At 44.5% G+C, this 18,083-nt stretch overlaps 2 protein-coding genes and 1 pseudogene across 3 annotated transcripts in view; all 3 read left to right on the forward strand.

Moving 5' to 3' along the window:
- MTOR (mechanistic target of rapamycin kinase) overlaps window positions 1–9,965 on the forward strand; it is a 111,324-nt gene extending 101,359 nt beyond the window's left edge. The window contains exons 34-41 of the mRNA XM_019639752.1: window positions 143–215; window positions 705–779; window positions 1,161–1,296; window positions 1,969–2,034; window positions 3,915–3,995; window positions 4,273–4,353; window positions 8,215–8,320; window positions 9,000–9,965. Coding sequence (XP_019495297.1) covers window positions 143–215; window positions 705–779; window positions 1,161–1,296; window positions 1,969–2,034; window positions 3,915–3,995; window positions 4,273–4,353; window positions 8,215–8,320; window positions 9,000–9,015 — 634 coding nt within the window. The 3' untranslated portion in view covers window positions 9,016–9,965. The remainder of the gene's footprint in view (window positions 1–142; window positions 216–704; window positions 780–1,160; window positions 1,297–1,968; window positions 2,035–3,914; window positions 3,996–4,272; window positions 4,354–8,214; window positions 8,321–8,999) is intronic.
- LOC109381265 (COP9 signalosome complex subunit 5 pseudogene) lies at window positions 4,360–8,205 on the forward strand (annotated as a pseudogene).
- Window positions 9,966–11,564: 1,599 nt separating the features above from the next.
- The window catches only part of EXOSC10 (exosome component 10), a 21,314-nt gene continuing 14,795 nt past the window's right edge, over window positions 11,565–18,083 (forward strand). For both annotated transcript variants that reach the window (XM_019639853.1, XM_019639854.1), the window contains exons 1-7: window positions 11,565–11,701; window positions 13,265–13,401; window positions 14,077–14,200; window positions 15,321–15,425; window positions 16,060–16,225; window positions 16,386–16,500; window positions 17,963–18,038. In XM_019639853.1, the coding sequence (XP_019495398.1) occupies window positions 11,591–11,701; window positions 13,265–13,401; window positions 14,077–14,200; window positions 15,321–15,425; window positions 16,060–16,225; window positions 16,386–16,500; window positions 17,963–18,038 (834 nt within the window). In that variant the 5' untranslated portion in view covers window positions 11,565–11,590. The remainder of the gene's footprint in view (window positions 11,702–13,264; window positions 13,402–14,076; window positions 14,201–15,320; window positions 15,426–16,059; window positions 16,226–16,385; window positions 16,501–17,962; window positions 18,039–18,083) is intronic.

Consider the following 18,083-nt stretch of genomic DNA (forward strand, 5'->3'; position numbering starts at 1 on the left):
TTTATTTACAAAAGCAGGTGGGGGTTGGATATAGCCTGCGGGCTATTGTTTGCCAACCTGTGGCCTAGAGTATCACATACTTGATTGATGTATCACTGCTGTTCTCTTGCCCCTGCCCTGGTCTCGCTGCTGTTTCTCAAAGACACCCATCCAACCTGATGCTGGACCGGCTGAGTGGGAAGATCCTGCACATTGACTTTGGGGACTGCTTTGAGGTGAGCACGTTCCAGAACACCACATAAAATAAAGCTCACCTTCCCAATGACCACTTTTCACCCTCCTCTGACCATTTTGGCAAACTCAAGCCCAAAATGCATTATCTCACCCCTGCCTCTCCAACCATAGGTGATAGAAACGAAATCCATGCCCTTCAATATTTGCTGTAGTTGGACTCAAACGCCACCACTCCTCCCCCTCATGAAGCGAGGGCCACTCACTGCTCGCACACCCTCAGCCTCCACAGGGCCTGCTGGTCGCCGGCCTGGGCATGATGCACACTTGTCCTTTTCTTCTCCCTCTCTCTCCTTTTTTTTTAAGTTGTCTTTGAAATCCCTATGACAAGTCCCCTCGATAAACTCAAGCTGCTTCATTTCTGTGCTTTAATTGAAATCAATACTGGTGATGCAAAGAGAAACCGCCTAGCTTTAGTGAAAGAAAACAACCTAACCAGTGGACTTGGGTTCTTTCCCTTTATTGCCCTATAGGTTGCTATGACCAGAGAGAAATTTCCAGAAAAGATTCCGTTTAGACTAACGAGAATGTTGACCAACGCTATGGAGGTGAGTGGATGTTGGTGACAAGCTCCTTTGGAATGGGGCCAATGCAGTTACGACCCTCTCTGAGAATGGACATGCTTGTGAGGTCTCATCAGTTCCCCAGAATGCACAGGCTGTTGCAGTAGTCTTTTCCTGGTATTTTCCATTGGGTTAGAAATGATCGATCTTTGAAAGTATTACCATTTTTTGTGTTATACCTTGTTTCATATGAATCACGGTCCTGACCCCTTGCTCCAAAGACATTCCCAGCCTGATACATTAGTAATGGCCTGTGTCTGCTTCCTCAATGGGGGTCACAGACCCTCTCCCCTTCCTGACTTGGTCGTGAGGCCTTAAAGGGCCAGTGTCCGTGACCTGGGGTGAGCAGCTCTGGCCCTTGTGCAGGTTACCGGTCTGGATGGCAACTACAGAATCACGTGCCACACAGTGATGGAAGTTCTTCGGGAACACAAGGATAGTGTCATGGCTGTGCTGGAAGCCTTTGTCTACGACCCCTTGCTGAACTGGAGGCTGATGGACAGTGAGTATTAGCAAGTGCTGGGAGCTCGAGTTGGCCCCCTCCCAAAGTAGGAATAGCTGACAACGTTACATTTGACTAACCCATGGCCCTTCAAGCCTAGAGCCCAAGATACATTACTGAGGTACTGCATTACATTTTCACAAACTAACTCTGGTGCTAGAAATGAATTTCAAGTGTTTAACTAGAACAGAAAACTCCAATCAATTTAGATCTTAATTAAAATACTTTTTAAGTATAAATTAAGTACCCTAGTGATTTTTGGTTGTTTGGGTTTCCTATAGAAGAGCAAGCTGGAATTTTGATAGGAGATGCAAACCACTATGACTTGGGTCAGCAATATCTCAGCCTGCCCTTTGTCCCTACTTCCTTAGAAGAAGTTTACTAACACGAGGCATCTAATCACTGTGATGTTATATTTCCACCTTGTGTTACCTGGTTTACATTGTCTAAATCCAATTCAATGATACAGTGTGTCCCTCAGGATTCGATGGGATACCCATGCTAACATCCACCCACTTACTCCCGAGTAGTACGTCTTTGGCTCCCTCTTAGGGGTTATAGCTTTAGGTAACGTTATATTTTTATGATTGTAAGAAAATATCACACCAGCCAAGTTTCTTTCAAGTCAAAGTTCGAAGCACTTTCTAATTCTCCCTTTATTGATTTCTCCAGCAAATACCAAAGGCAACAAGCGATCCCGAACAAGGACAGATTCCTACTCTGCTGGCCAGTCCGTAGGTGGGTGCCTCCTGCGGGAGACTGCAGGTTCTGTCCCCTTTTATCCAGAGTGTTTCTGGAACAGGGTAAGCTTTGTCACTGCCCTTAGGAGGCATAACTCAGAGCAGTAATGGATGTTGAAAGGGAAGGAAGGTTCTTTCACTGCTAAAATATCACCTAACAAGCATTTATTTAACTTCAAAAATTTGGTCTAGAAATATTTACTGAGCACCAAGCACCGAATACATGTTTTTTATCTTAATGCCTCTCAGGATGGAGTGGGTACCTGAAGCTCAGAAATTTTTATCAAACTGTCCAATCTATCTATAAAAATATAATTAAAAGTGTGTCTGAATACTAGCCAGTATTTAGCATGCCCTTTAGTGGTGTCTGGATTGGGATAATTATTAGCTATATTACCTTGAACCTAAAGCATTGTTAATGGCTCAGAAATGGGAAGGAAGATGGAAGCAGCAGAAATGTACTCACATTGCTGCCTGAGGAGCCAGGAAACCACGTGGAACATTGTTTGCAAGAGTGTGGTCCACAGAACAGGGTCCTAGGAGGATAACGTCCCACAAGAGCCACAACGGGGTTGTATATTGAACACCCCTCAGAGGTCATAGAGTAAAGCGTTTGACTTTGTTTATCCTTTCCCTCGTCCCCCAACCCCAGCCTGCCCCTTTTTTCTTCATAACATCTACACAGTTCACATTTTGGGACATAACTGTTGGGGATGTAAAAAAGTAAATTTTATGGAACATTTGCAACTAGTTCCTTGGTTAAGCCAAATAATGTTTAAGTGTACATGTGACATACAGAGATTACCCTAAAGAAGCACAGAATCACATTACAGTGTTGACCAAAGTACATATGAAGTAATAAACACAGTACATCCCACCGTGTAATCAAGGACCATGTGATTTGGTTTGGAATAGAAGGGCTGTGGGACTTAGAGAACAGAGTTAGCACTGAACTGCAGTAGTTAAGGGAGCTCCCGAATTAGTGGAATTCAGGCTGAGACTTGATGGGTGGCATCTGGATGGGTAGAAAGGAAAGGTGTTTTGGGCAGGAAACGGGGTTCCTGGGTTACAGCGGCATTGGACACACGTCGACTCGGCCCTGGACACTGTGATAGGATTTGTGAATGCCCGAATCGCCCCAGTGTCTGAGGTGCCTTGTGCAGAAGGCTGGTCTCATCCAAAGGGTGTGAGACTGTTTAACTCGGAGGGCCCACCTCATTGGTATGTTACCGGGTGACTTCTGCATGCTGCCTGTGGCGTGCAGAGGGGAGTTAGGGCTCCCAGCCTGGTGGCACCCAGACGGTGGTGCGCCTGCTTGTTTTTATGTGGCTTAAAGTTAAGTTCCAGAGGGCCATGAATAAAAGTGTTATTATCACGATCTTTATTTCGAAGGCCTGTGGTGTATGAGAGCAGTGCGTAAATAACCATAATTCTGACTTGAGACATTTCTCTGTTGAAGGCCACAGTCAGTGGAAGGTGACCCTAAAGCCTGGACACGTTTCCTCCACAGAATTGGTGTAGAAGTTCCTCCAAGGAAGCACATTTTGGTCATATGTGTGACCCCTGAAAACTAGTTTTCTTTATTACCAGTTTTTGTCAAAGCAGATAAGTTTTGTCACCAGGTCTTTGACTCATGCTCCTATTCTCTATGTCAGAACATTTTATTAATGCTGTTTACTTGGAAAGTCATGCTTTGCAGATTTAAAAACTTTTAAATACATAAGGAGTTCCCTAATGCTTCCTTTCCCCTTTTCCCTTTGAGGCGGGGAGGGCAAGTGTCAGAGGGACGGTAGTGTGTGAAGATGTAGAGCTAATACCTTGGAACAGTGGCTTCTTAGTGTTTGAATTTTTTTCTAATTGATTTTTTTTTCCTTCTAGAAATTTTGGATGGTGTGGAACTTGGGGAACCAGCCCATAAGAAAACGGGGACCACAGTGCCAGAATCTATTCATTCTTTCAGTAAGTCCAACCTCTGAGGACTTGGGCCAATGACTAGCTTATTAAGAAAATAGCAGCTGTGTTTTACCACGAGAAGGTCAGTGAGATGAAGCAACAAAACCGCCTTTGAGCAAAAAAGGCTCCATGAATTTCTCATTATGTTCTAAGGACAAAGATAGACACAGAGGAAGAATTGCTCAACACTTACAAAAGTGAATATTTGAGAAAAGCAGGGCCATCCATTGACCCTGCTGTGATGATCTAATTCTTACTGTTATTTCTGTTTTGTGTGTTCCAGTTGGAGATGGCCTGGTCAAACCTGAGGCCCTAAATAAGAAAGCTATTCAAATTATTAACAGAGTTCGAGATAAGCTCACTGGTGAGTGTGTGTGTGTGTTTACTTACAAGGATCATAAAATCTGAGAGACTTTTCTTTTCTTGAGTGGGTTGTCACCCATTCTCTAGTGGTGTTGTTGCCTAAACTTTAACTATGCTGCTAATGCGAGTGTCTCTGAAGCCATCAGTTTAATGACCCTGTAGTTCTCTAATGACCAAAAAATTTACTTTAAGTCATGTTGTTAATCTCATTTTAACAGAGGTATGTAAAGTTCTGTTGGGTCCAAAGTCAGCCAAATTTAGGGAAAAAATTTTTATCATCATGACTTGATATTAGAGCAAATCTGACTACTCTGATCATTGCCTACAAGCGCTAGATGCTGAAGAAACAGTGCTGATAAAAATGGCAGGTTCCCTGCCTTCGTGGGCCGCAGAATCTAAAGGGCAGCACTGTACTAGGTGGGCGAAAGGGACTCGGGGCTTTAATGCCAGTAATAGGGGAATTTCATCTAAGTTCAGGAAAAGATTCCCTAAGCAAACCAACCCATAAGCTAAACCTGACCATGAGCAAACCTGACCACCCTGATCATTGCCTGTCTGTGCTTTGATAGCTGTTATGGAGTGGAGAGTATGAAAGAGGAGAAGTCTCCTTTTGAAAAGGAGACATGTCACATTGACCAGATGGTGTGACGTAAGGGGTGGGAGTCGGGGAAACCAAAGACCCCAGCTCCACCATTTCCCGTGTGACCCCTGGGCCTCCGTCTCTTCATGTGAAGATGTGGAGAACACCTCTCAGAAGGTGTGAGGCTCCGCGAGACGTGGGATGGCAAGTGCTTAACACTAGGGCCTGGCGCGTATGTTTTGTTGTCAAGGTATGTTTGTTTATTGAGTACCTACAAGCGCTAGATGCTGAAGAAACCGTGCTGGTAAAAATGGCAGGTTCCCTGCCTTTGTGGGGCGCAGAATCTAAAGGGCAGCACTGTACTAAGTGGGAGAAAGGGACTCGGGGGTCTAATGCCAGTAATAGGGGAATTGAATTTAAGTTCAGGAGTTCAGGAAAAGATTCCCTAAGCAAACCAAGCCGTGAGCTAAAATCAGAAAGAGGAGTTAATTAGGGGAAGATTGTTCCAGGCGGGAGGAAGCAGCATGCAAGTGCCCTGCGGTGGGAGGGTGGCCACAAAACAGGTCTGCAAGCTGGCCAGCCTGACCGCCCCAGAGAAAGGAAGACAGGAAGAGCCCAGTGCAAAATGTTTTCACTCTGAGTAGCCCGGGGCCAGCTCTTACAGGACCTTGTTTTTATCCTCTCTCCTAAGGGCAGTGGGGAAGCTCTGGTGGTTATTAGGTGGGTGGGGAGGGCAGAGGAGGGCCTGGCTGGGCTTACAGTGTGAAATGCTGCTTGCTCTGGCTGTGTGTGGAGAATGGATCAGAAGGCCAGAGCAGCTGCCAGTCATCCAGCCTAGACAGTTGATTGGACTAGGGTGGTGGCAGTGGATATGGATTCAAGAGATCTTAGGAGGTAAAATCAAAAGGATTGATGATGGGGGGGGGGGCTCAAGAATGGCCCCAAGTCATTGGTGACCTTCTAAGAGCTGGGATGAGGTTCTAGGTGTCATGGCTGCCTCTACAGGCTAGTACGGGTTTGCATCTTTGGTGGGGAGGGTTCAAAGCCCACACCCAGAAACCTAGCAAGGTAAAGTTGCGTCTTGGTTGTGGAGGCGACAACTTCTCCGGTTCCTCGGCGATGGCTGCATCCGGGAGTGGTGTGGCCCAGAAAACCTGGGAATTGGCCAAAAACATGGAAGAAGCCCAGAGTATCGATGAAATCTATAAATATGACAAGAAACAGCCGCAAGAAGTCCTGGTGGCGAAGCCCTGGACTAAGGACCACCATTACTTAAGTACTGCAAAATCTCAGCATTGGCTCTACTGAAAATGGCAATGCATGCCAGATCGGGAGGCAACCTGGAAGTGATGGACTTGATGCTGGGATAGATGGACAGCAAAACCATGATCATTATGGATAGTTTTGCTTTGCTTGTAGAGGGCACTGAAGCCCGAGTAAATACTCAGGCTGCTGCCTACCGGCACATGGCAGCATATATAGAAAATGCCAAGCAGGTTGGCCGCCTTGAAAATGCAATTGGCTGGTATCATAGCCACCCTGGCTACGGCTGCTGGCTTTCTGGGATTGATGTCAGTACTCAGATGCTCAATCAGCAGTTCCATGAACCATTTGTAGTCATGGTGATTGACCCAACAAGAACAACATCTGCAGGGAAAGTGAATCTTGGAGCCTTCAGGACATACCCAAAGGGCTACAACCCTCCTGATGTAGGACCTCTGAGTACCAGACTATCCCACTTAGATAGAAGACTTTGGTGTGCACTGCAGACAATATTATGCCTTAGAAGTCTCATATTTCAAATCCTCTTTGGGTCACAAATTGCTTGAACTTTTGTGGAATAAATACTGGGTGAATACGCTGAGTGCCTCTAGTTTGCTTACTAACACAGACTACAGCACTGGGCAGGTCTTTGATTTGTCTGAAAAATTAGAACAGTCAGAAGCCCATCTAGGATGGGGAGCTTCATGTTGGGCTTAGAGACACATGACCGAAAGTCAGAAGACAAACTTGCCAAAGCTACGCGAGACCCTGTAAAACTACCATACAAGCTATCCATGGATTGATGTCTCAGGTTATTAAGGATAAACTGTTTAATCAAATTAACATCTCCTAAACAATCACTAAGTAGTACTTTTGCCTGAAAGCCAGTATGAAAAATACTCAAGTAACACTTTAAAACCAGGTACCAAAAATCTGATTAGAAGTATAAGGTACTCTGAAGTGTCCTGAATATAAACATCCTGTAATAAAACTCTTTCAAATTAAAAAAAAATTTTTTTAAAACCTGGGATGAGCCTGGCACCAGAGGAAGCAATTGAAGAGACGGTGAAGTGAGAGAGAGAGAGAGAGAGAGAGAGAGAGAGAGAGAGAAGCGAGGAAATGAAGACAAATTCAAAACTCTTGAGAAGTTTGGCTGTATAGTACGGAGAGAGGACGTAGCTGGAGAAGTAGTTAAATGAGAGGCTTTGTTTCTTTAATGGAAGAGAGGAATGTGTTTAAAAAACAGTAAGAAAAGGGCAGTTGAGAAGGAGAGTTGGAAGGCATGAGTGAGGAGAGGGGTAATAGCAGGAGGTGATGGGATCCAAGCGCAGGTGAACTTGGCCTTAAGTGGGAGGAGGACAGCTCTCCAGGGTCATGAGAACAAAGAGGAAGCGCATATTAAATTAGTCCAGCACCTCAAACACTGCCTGACACATCAGGGATCAAAAACTATTCCATGAAATAATTAACTTGCAGAGTAGGTGATGAGGGCATCTGCTGAGGGTGAGAAGCCAGAGGAGAGGTTTGGACATTTAGAGAGAGTAAAGGACTTGAAATGATCCTTATGGAGATGGACAGGCACGTTGCCTAAGAGGCAACATAAACGAGCCAGGCAGTGCCGTGTCTGGAGGTTGGAGATTATGACTTTATAATGGAAGCAACTGCCCCGTGGAAGGAAAGATGCAAAGATGCAGGCTAGTGGGATTGAAACAGAACAGGGTTTCTCATCCACTTGCCCGACTCAAGAGTGATTATGGATTAGAAGAAATCTTCAGAAACCCATCAGCCAGATCTGCCACCTGCAGGCCTTGACCCTCCTTAACCAAGTCTGTTAGGAGAAGGAGGCTGGTGCTTCTTCAAGTCACGTGGAGATAAATTTAAAATCCACCTATCGTATATAGCCTTCATACTCATACGTAAGGATAAACCGATCGGGGCTGCGTAGACAGTTAAGCCAAACGGCCGAGGAGGGAGTTTTTACCAGGTGCAGATTAAATGTTTTGGTTTCTCCTGTCCTAGGTCGGGACTTCTCTCATGATGAAACGTTGGATGTCCCAACACAAGTTGAGCTGCTCATCAAACAAGCAACGTCCCATGAAAACCTCTGCCAGTGCTACATTGGCTGGTGAGCGGGCGTCTCAGAGCACCTTTGTTAAAATGAGCAGTCAGGACCCCCACCCTGTGCCCCAAACCCAGAGTCACAAAAAAAGATTGGGAGGCAGATGGTAATCTATAAAGGGTAATCGTAATTCACATCTCTTTAAAAGTTTGTATTCACTGTGTGTTCTCATTGCTCTTAAAGGAAAATTTGAGAAATACGGATGCATATTTGGAAGGCAAACACCAAAATACGTTAAAATTACATTTTAAATGGTTTAGAAGAGTGAGGCTTCCTTATTTTGAGGGGGATCTTTGTGGATTTTTGCTGTCAATTCCAAGATACAGAGGGCAAAGAAAAAGAAGCCAGAGCAGCAACAGAGAAGGAGATGAAAAGACAAACTTTTGATCTGGGATTATAACATCAAGGACCACTCTGAGGTCTGCTTTGATTAATTGCCTGTGGCACGCTTGAAGGTAGAAACTTGAGAGAGAGGGCAATGCAGAAGTGTCCTGGGTCCCCAGCAGGTGTCAGCCCTTGACTGGAAATGACGAGTGTGTCTGGCACAATTAGAGGTGGGAGATCCCAGGGAATGTCCCCGGGGTTGTCAGACTTTGGTCTTTCCTTTTGCAATGTACTTGTATCTGTATAAAGCTTTGAAGAAGCCCAAATTATTAAAATATTCTTTTTCTTTCTGTTACCTTAGGTGTCCTTTCTGGTAACCAGAGGCCCAGACATGCCCCCAGCATTTCTCTTGAGCCTTTTGAACTTTGGTATATGCTTCCACTAAACTGCAACCCTGGTCAGAAAGCTCAACTTTGTTAAATATTTTGAAATGTAAATGAAAAGAACTACTGTATATTAAAAGTTGGTTTGAACCAACTTTCTAGCTGCTGTTGAAGAATATATTGTCAGAAACACAAGGCTTGATTTGGTTCCCAGGACAGTAAACACAGTTAATACTAATCAAGCCATTTATTTGGGGGAACAGAAGATCCATAACTTAGAAATACGGGTTTTGACTTAACTCACAACTCATCATAAGTGTTTGCTAATAGCAGAATGGCCTAGTCGTTCCTCTCAGCACGAATACAGCAAACTCAGAGCAGCCAAGAAGCCTCAGGTTGTGGAGGACACGTCTTAGGATTCTGGACCATAAGGAAGCAGGAGAAGCCGCCTTCTTCACTTTCACCCATCCCGTTACCTCACTGGTCCGTGGACAGCAGCAACAATATTTGCAAGATGGGCCAAAATGGGTGGGAAAAGGTCCGTCTTCTGCCTCACCCGTGATGCTGCGATGTACACACTTCAATCCAAGACCCAGACCACTAGGAGGGAAGTTTCTTCAGATGACTGGGTGCCCTCAGCTGAATACATGCACAGAGGGGATCTCAGTGCAGTGGAGTGGCCCACATGGGCCTTCCCCAGCCAGTTGTGGGATGTTTTCAGTGAGGTCTGAATGCTGTGTTTAGAGCAGGGGCTTGGAAAACAGAAGTGCTGTCATGGAGGTGCTGTACACAGAGAAGGAAGGCCTAGTTACATGTTGGGAATTCTGAGCAAAAGAAAAGTTAAAACTAAATGCACAAAGTATAAAATGTAGCCGTGTCTAGACACCATGTTGTATCTGAATAATTTTTGTGCCAATAAATGACATCAGAATTTTAAAAATGTATGAGTGGCTTTTTCTTCATAATTATTCATAAAGAAAGCAGTTATTCCTTCAACATTCACAAAGCCCTTAGTACTAGGGACCATGAAGGACACTGGATCTACATGACCTGGTCCGTTTCCTCGGAGTGTTCACGGGCCAGAAAAGACTTAGACAGCATCATGCAGGAGTGGACTGGCAGCTCCGCGACACAAAGAGGTGTCACATACCGGGCGTGGGCCACAGGTGGGGCTCTGAAACAGCTGTGCCACTGGGCCAGCCAGGAAGACCTCATGGAAAGGGGGACATTGCCGTGTGTCCAAAAGGATGAGCAGGAGCTTGTCAGAGGAAGCAAGCGAGGACATTCTCAGTGGGAAAAGGCGGAAAAGCACAGTGTGATGCAGAAATGACGCATATTAACTTGAACCATATTAGATTGCAGGGGTTCAGCCATTTTTTACTTATAAAATGGTGGTTTCACACAGTCACACCTCACAGTTCAGCACATCTACCTCAGTGGTCAGTGAAAAATAAAAACAATAAGAACTAAAAGGAGGCTAGAAAGTAGAGTGGGGCCAGACTGGCCTGCCTCACAGTTCAATGGCAAGGAGATTGAACCTGATTCTGTGGACAGCAGGGAACCACGTGAGGTTCTAAAACAGGCTTTCCTCCTCTGAAAGTGTGGATACTAGTATGAGGATTAGATAATCCATGTAAAACACTCAGCACAGCCAGACAGGTGGCATCAGGTTCAACCATATGAAATAGGTGCTCAAAAATGTTAAATGAACTAGGCTAGGCCTTTGCTCTGCCAGGGTGCTTGTGTACCTCCGGTACACAAATGGGGGAAACAGTGAAAAACAAATATCTTATTAATAGGATATTCTGAATAATGATAAAAGCTAATATTTACTGAACACGACTACACCAAATGAATTGCATTAAGGGTGTGCCACCCGATCTCAGAATATATACCCACTGAGCTTCCCGAATCCCTCCCCTGAGCTGCCTAATAGTGCCTCCCTCATAACAAGAGCTCTTGAAGGCATTCAGTTAGCAAATGTTGCGAGTTCCCACTGTGTGGCTAAAAAACGGGTTCCAGCAGTGTAGAGAGGAACATGTGATTGGAGCTGGAGGACATAGGTTAGGTGGGAGCATACAGATGGCTTTTTCCAGTACTTTGTCTACAAGAGGCAAGAGAAATGCCATGGTGGCTAGAAGGTGGGGGGTGGAGTGTTTTTCGTTTTGTCTTTAGTTGGGAGATGCCAGCATACGTGTAGGCAGGCTCTTAGGAATAAACCAGTAGCCTGGGAAAAGATGATGCAGAGAAAGGGGATAATTGCTGGAGTCAAGATCAAGTGGATAGGAGGGGCACGGAACCAGAGCTTGGGAGGAGCTGGCTTTAAATATATGGATAATTGCGTCCTCTGGGTCTCCCTAAATCCCTAAATCACAGGGCTGTTGGGATGATACAATATGAGGATCAAGAAAAATGTCAAGTTCCCTAGGTGGAGCGCTCGCTGCTGACACGTCCAACTCACACACTCCTAAGATCGTCCCCCACGAAGACGGCCTTTGCACATGCGTGGTGCGCGCACGGCGCGTCGGCCCGAGGCATTCTCGCGAGAAGAGCCGTGCAGGCCGGAAACATGGCGGCTCCCAGTCCCCGGGAGTCCAAGGCCCCGTCGGCTACGAGCGCAGCCAAGTCCGACGAGGAGATGGTGCTGCCGGGATTTCCGGACGCAGACAGCTTCGTGAAGGTGAGTTCGCGGGGCCTCGGGGGCACCGTGAGCCTCCAGCCACGGGCCGGAAGCAGGCCCGGGCCCTCTCGGCGGCCGCACGCGAAGCCCCGGGCGGGGATCGAGGGGCCGCTGCCCGCGCCGGGCACAGTATCTCACGTCACCCTCCGGGGATGGGGCCTCGCGTGCGGACACCGAAGGTCGCCCCGCTTTCCGGCGCGCCCGTTCTCCCAGCGGAGCCCGTGCAGCCCTGAGTGTGGAGCGCCCTCTCCACAGGGGGAAGGGCTTCCTTGTCACTCCTTCGCCCCAGCCCTCGCGACCTGCCCCCCGCCCAGGCCTGAGCCACCCATCCAGCTCTCCCGAGGGGCTCGCTGCTTTATGTCTCCCATACCTGCCTACATGCCCCGCTCCCGCCGCCGAGATAGTGCCTCTTCCCACTCCTGAGGTCCAGTCCTACATAACCCCAAAACCTGGGTTTAATGTCACCTGTTAAAGCCGTCACCAAATCTCCCTCCTCAAGGCACCGTAGAACATGCATCAATGCCTCCTCGAAAGAACACAGAGAGGGTTCATTTAAACTATTTGTGGAATGCTGCTTAAATATGAACAAACATAAACGTAGTTTAAACGTCTCATGCAGTAGCTCTTATAAAACCATGAAACTAAAATAATTTGTAAGTCAGCCCTACAAATTCCCCATCACTCCACTCACATCTCTAATTTATCATTAGTAGATGCTATTATTAATTCATTTATTTGGCTTGGAAGAGTTCCTGGACCACTAGCCATGGTCCTGATTGGGTGTGTTCATGCTTATAAGCTACCACGTACCCCACCATAACTCAAGCTCCTTTCTCTCTTCTTTTTCTTGGAAAACTTTTATTATGCAACTCACAGGGAAGTCATTTGGCCTTCACATGACCATCTTTTTTATCTAGAACAGCCACTTCAGGTTTTTTTCTCATTACCACACAACAATTTAAACAGGACTACTTGGCACTAACCGAACCGTAAACATAAGTCCAGTTGTGGGTAGTAGCCATTATCAATTAGTCATCCAAAGGATCTAGAATATTCTTATATTGTTTTTAGATGCTTGCCCAAATGAAACCACAAAAATTAATTCCTGTAGGAATCTCATGGATCTGAATTTGAGTAGTAATAGTAATAATAGCACTTATGTGCCAGGAACTATCCGAAGTGATCTTATTAGCTCGTTTAATCTTCTCAACAACTCTATGGGAAGCTGAGCTCCAAATAAATGAAATAACTTGCCCAAGATCACAGTTAATAGGTAGCAGAGCCACAATTCAAACCCAGGCCATTTTGAATATTACTCATATCATAGATGATTTGTTCTTTGTCTCCCCACTCCTCCAAGAATGTAAGCTACAGAACTTGCTTTCGTGTTCACCATTGTATCTCAGGACCTGGGGTAAAATCGGCACTAAATGGATATTTGTGGTTTTGGAAATCATCATCTAGCGCAATGTGTTATATATAATAGATGTTGGGGGAAAAAAGAGTTGCTGGGCGAATGGGAATCCATGTTTAAAGCGTGCTTGGTTTTCTGGGTTTTGACAGTTTGCTCTTGGATCAGTGGTAGCAGTCACCAAAGCGTCTGGGGGTCTACCACAGTTTGGCGATGAGTATGATTTTTACCGAAGTTTTCCTGGCTTCCAGGCATTTTGTGAAACACAGGGAGACAGGTTGCTTCAGTGGTAAGTACTATATATTGTTTCCTCATGTTGAGAGAAATGAATGTAAAGAAGTAGGTAATGTTTTCTGAAATTTGTTTTGTCTTACCATAATTTTCTGTGCTGTAAAGCGCTATGAAATGTAAAAATAAGAGTGGATTTTGATTAGGGAGACATTACTTGGTAAATTTTGAGTTTAACTTTTAAAATATATTGACTTTTGTACCTACAGACAATGAATCCTTTTGAATTAACATAGAACTTGAAAACCTAGATCCAAGATTCTCTCACACAACTTGCAGAGTCACAAGTGTTAGCCTTCTAGTAACTATTAGGACAGACAGTACACAAACACTGAGTTTTGTTTAGCTGTTGCCTGACAGAATTAGGGAATGTTTTAGATTCATGTTAAAACAGTGAATGCAGAATACATTATTTACATAGTATTGTACATTTTTTAGAATTTAAAGGAAGCTTTGAAGTAATTTCTTCCATCCGTTCAATTAACAGCAGGTGAGTCTTAGTGAGATGGAGTGAATTGCCCAAGGCCACACAATGTTTTTTGCTATAAGGGTGCAAGTGTTACTCGTTTGATCATAAAATATTGGGACTAATCTGAGTGAAGCCTTTCGAGCTTTCTCCGAGATTGTGAACAGTGACTAAAAGCGCACACACTGACCTTGGTTTTCCTGTCCTCAGCATGAGTACGGTAATGCAGTACCACGGGTGTCGAAGCAACATTAAGGACCGAAGTAAAGTTACTGAGTTGGAGGACAAGTTTGATTTACTTGTGGATGCCAATGATGTTATTCTGGAAAGAGTGGTCAGTATTTCACCTTACTCTTTTTTTTTAATTTTTAGAAGAGTTTAATTGAGCCAAATTGACGATATATGACAGGGAGCAAGATCGCAAATGCTCTGCAGAAGTACAGCTTTGCAGCTTCTTCACCTTACTCTTAAGATAACTAACAAACGAGGAGCTTTTGTATTCTTAAAATTATGAAAAGCAACCCAGGCACCTCAGGAAACGAAAAGGAAGTTTCGCATTTCTTGCCTGGAACACATTTCTTTCTTCTGATAGTTGGCTTCTTTTTCCCAAAATAACACAGTTGTCTTCAAATGTATCACTTCAAAATATCACTGCCCAGTGGACGCTGATTTGTAAAGTGCCTTAGAAGTCTTTCCAGATTTGCAACTCCTGTTTGCACTCAAGACAAGAGGCTTCTAGATACAAAGCCCAACCAAAATTTAGCCCATTTTCACTGTTAGTCACAACCTGCTAAACACCCCAGCCTGCGTGATTGGAAGGATATGTGGATCATTCTATCTAGCTTACTGTCTGCTTATGCCTAATGCTACCGCAGAACATTATTTGCAGGAATACGCTGAGATCATCCACAGCAAAGCTAACAGTCAACCATATGACGGTCCTGCAGATATTTAAATCATGCTCTCCTGTCCCGTGGAGTCACCTCTTCCATAGTCTGAAGGCCCACAGACCTTTCAGTGGTTTCTCATATTTTATAATTTCAAGTCCCGCCATTTGTCACTGGGGTGCACTACTTTTAGTTGTGCCCAAGCTGATACTCCTCACCTGCTTGTACAAAGTAAATCAGAGTGCCCTTCATTCTCATTCTAAGAACCATCCTTCTGTGTTTAATATATGCAGTCTGGGGTCTTTTTAATTATTTTGGTGAGCCACATCACACTCTTAAATCAGTTTTGAATTTTCAGCCCAATTCATAACTGTAAAGAAAGTTGAATAAGTGTTGGGAGGGGCTTGTTATTGCCCTGTCTTAGGGCAGGTAATGCTTTAATTATTTACTCTTACATGTATTTATTCTCACATACAATTCTCTGAATATATTTCTTAAAAATTTTAGGTAATTAACTCTGTTAACGCTGAAAGGAAGATGCTGAGCTAATATCTCTTCCACTTTTAGGGTATTTTACTGGACGAAGCATCAGGTGTGAATAAGAATCAACAGCCCATCCTCCCTGCAGGATTGCAGGTCCCCAAAACAATAGTGTCCAGCTGGAACCGTAAGGTAAGGGCTGCTTTTCAGATTCACTAGAGCCTCTCATGTCAGCTTTTGCCCATTCTAATTTGCATTTGTAGTCTAATTTTTTGGACACAAAGCTGGCCAGGGCCTAACTCATTCTCATAAGCAGACATAACCTAATTACACCCTCTTTTCTACTTTGCATGCCTCAGTGCCACACATACGTGTTCTTAAATGAGTGGCTCTTGGAATGCTCTCATCTTTTTTTTTAACAATTTTTTTTTTTTGGATTTTTTGAGGAATTGGGGAAGGGGAACAGTGTTGGGGAAGGGGAACAGCCAAGTTGTCCTTCAGTCTTAGTTGTGGAGGGCACAGCTAGCTCAGCTCCAAGTCCAGTCGCCATCCAGCTGCCCCATTGGCAGCTCGCGGTCGCTCAACTCAAGGTGTCGTGCTCAATCTTAGTTGCGGGTGGGCGTAGCCCACCATCCCATGCAGGAGTTGAACCGGAAACTTTGTTGCTAAGAGCACATGCTCTAATCACCGACCACGGAGCCATCGGCCATCCACCGGCAGCTCAGGACAGCTCATGCTCTCGTCTTCTTAATGGCATAAATCGGAATTTATTTTTCTAATTCATCGAGTTGCTATGTTGTAAAGTTTTTATATTTGTTGATCATAGGCAGGAGAATACAGCAAAAAAACAAAATCTGAAACTTTTCGGCTGCTTCATGCAAAAAACATCATCCGACCTCAGCTTAAATTCCGAGAGAAGATTGACAATTCCAACACGCCATTTCTTCCTAAAATCTTCACCAAGCCCAATGCTCAGAAACCCCTCCCTCAGGGTAAGTAGTGCAAACTCTACCTAACAAAAAACAAATAAAGAGGAAAAGGTCTCCTTCCCACCTTCCTTCAAGGGGAGCCAGTTAACTTCTGTAACTAGATAAGACGTGAATGTGTCTACATTTTTCGTGATGGTGTTGTTGCCACTGTTTGGGTCTCTAGCTCTCTCTAAAGAAAAGCGAGAGCGCCCACAAGATCGTCCTGAGGACTTGGATGTTCCCCCAGCTCTGGCAGATTTCATCCATCAGCAGAGAACCCAGCAGGTGGAGCAGGACATGTGAGTGTTTACCTGTCTGAACGTTCTACTGCAAGTGTTGTCTTTATGCCACATTTTCACTGTGTTTCACTTTTGCAAAATGTGTGAGTGAACACAAAGAATCGAGGCGATTTCTCCTTATCCTGACATGGATCTTATCCTGTTTGTGTTCGCAGAGGGCCTGCGCAAGTGCCATCTTATGTGGCCCTCAGTGCAATCTGAGAGGTTGCAGTTGCTCTCTTCCCTGTTGTTAGATGTCACTGCAGAAGTGGAGATGCTGACTTTCCATAGAACTAGACCTTCAAACCCAAGTTTTCTTAAAACTGTTCTTCCTCTAGACCAGCGGTTCTCAACCTTCCTAATGCCGTGACCCCTTAATACAGTTCCTCATGTTGTGGTGACCCCCAACCATAAAATTATTTTCGTTGCTACTCTATAACTGTAATTTTGCTACTGTTATGAATCGTAATGTAAATATCTTTTTGTTTTCTGATGGTCTTAAAAGGGTCGATCGACCCCCAAAGGGGTCGCAGCCCACAGGTTGAGAACTGCTGCTCTAGACCACTCTGCCTTTCTTGTTAGGTGGGGACTCCTTATTTTATTGGTAAGGGAAGGCTCACTCATAGATTCAATAAGGAAAAGGCATTTTTCTCTAGCAGGATAAGCATTTTGTAAAAACTGCATTTGAAACAGACAAAAGGGCTTTGCCTTCAGTATAAAGAAAAAAGGTGATGAAAACTTTGTTAGTCTTAGTCTTTTTCTCACATGTACCTGTCTGTGTGAACATCCTTTCAGTCCCAACTCTGCACTGTGAGCCACAGGCTAAGTGCTAAAGAACTAAAGGTAATGAGAGGGAGCCCTGCCCTCAAGGAAGCCACAGACTCAGGGTTGTGATACGAGAAGCATATGGAGGAACAGAAGAAATACATTAATATATGACCGTATTTGCCCCATCCTCTCTCTTGACAGATTTTTATTCCAAACCACAAGGAATTATATATTTCATATTTTGGTATCATCCACAACACCAGCCTTACATTGTTTTGTAAATAAGTGCTCAAATTTTTATAAATGAGTAGTTTTTTGTTGTTGTTTTTTAATTTTATTGGGGAACATGTGGTTTTTCCAGGACCCATCAGCTCCAAGTCAAGTTGCTGTCTTCAATCTAGTTGTGGGAGGGCGCAGCTCAGTGGCCCATGTGGGAATTGAGCCGGCAACCTTGGTGTTTTGAGCACCACGCTCTAACCACCTGAGCCAACCGGCCGTCCCAACAAGTAGATTTTTAATTATCATACTTTCAGGGTAAGAAGTAGCACCTGGATTTTTTTACTTGAATTATCATTGAAATACTGATACTTTTATAGAAAGGAATTATTTTCACAAAGGCCTTTTCTTCTTTGTTTTCACAAATTGGAATTAAGCAGTTTTTCCTTGAATCACGGATTTAATAAAAAAGATTTTTCTTTTTGTTCTATTTATTCAGGTTTGCACATCCTTATCAATATGAACTAGATCACTTTACTCTACCGGATTCAGTCCTTCAAAAGCCACAACCCCAGGTTAGTACCCAAACCTAGCTTAGTTTATGGCTGGCATCCGAGTAG

This window comes from Hipposideros armiger, unplaced genomic scaffold (assembly GCF_001890085.2).
Source record: "Hipposideros armiger isolate ML-2016 unplaced genomic scaffold, ASM189008v1 scaffold_46, whole genome shotgun sequence".
Taxonomy (NCBI): Eukaryota; Metazoa; Chordata; class Mammalia; order Chiroptera; family Hipposideridae; genus Hipposideros; species Hipposideros armiger.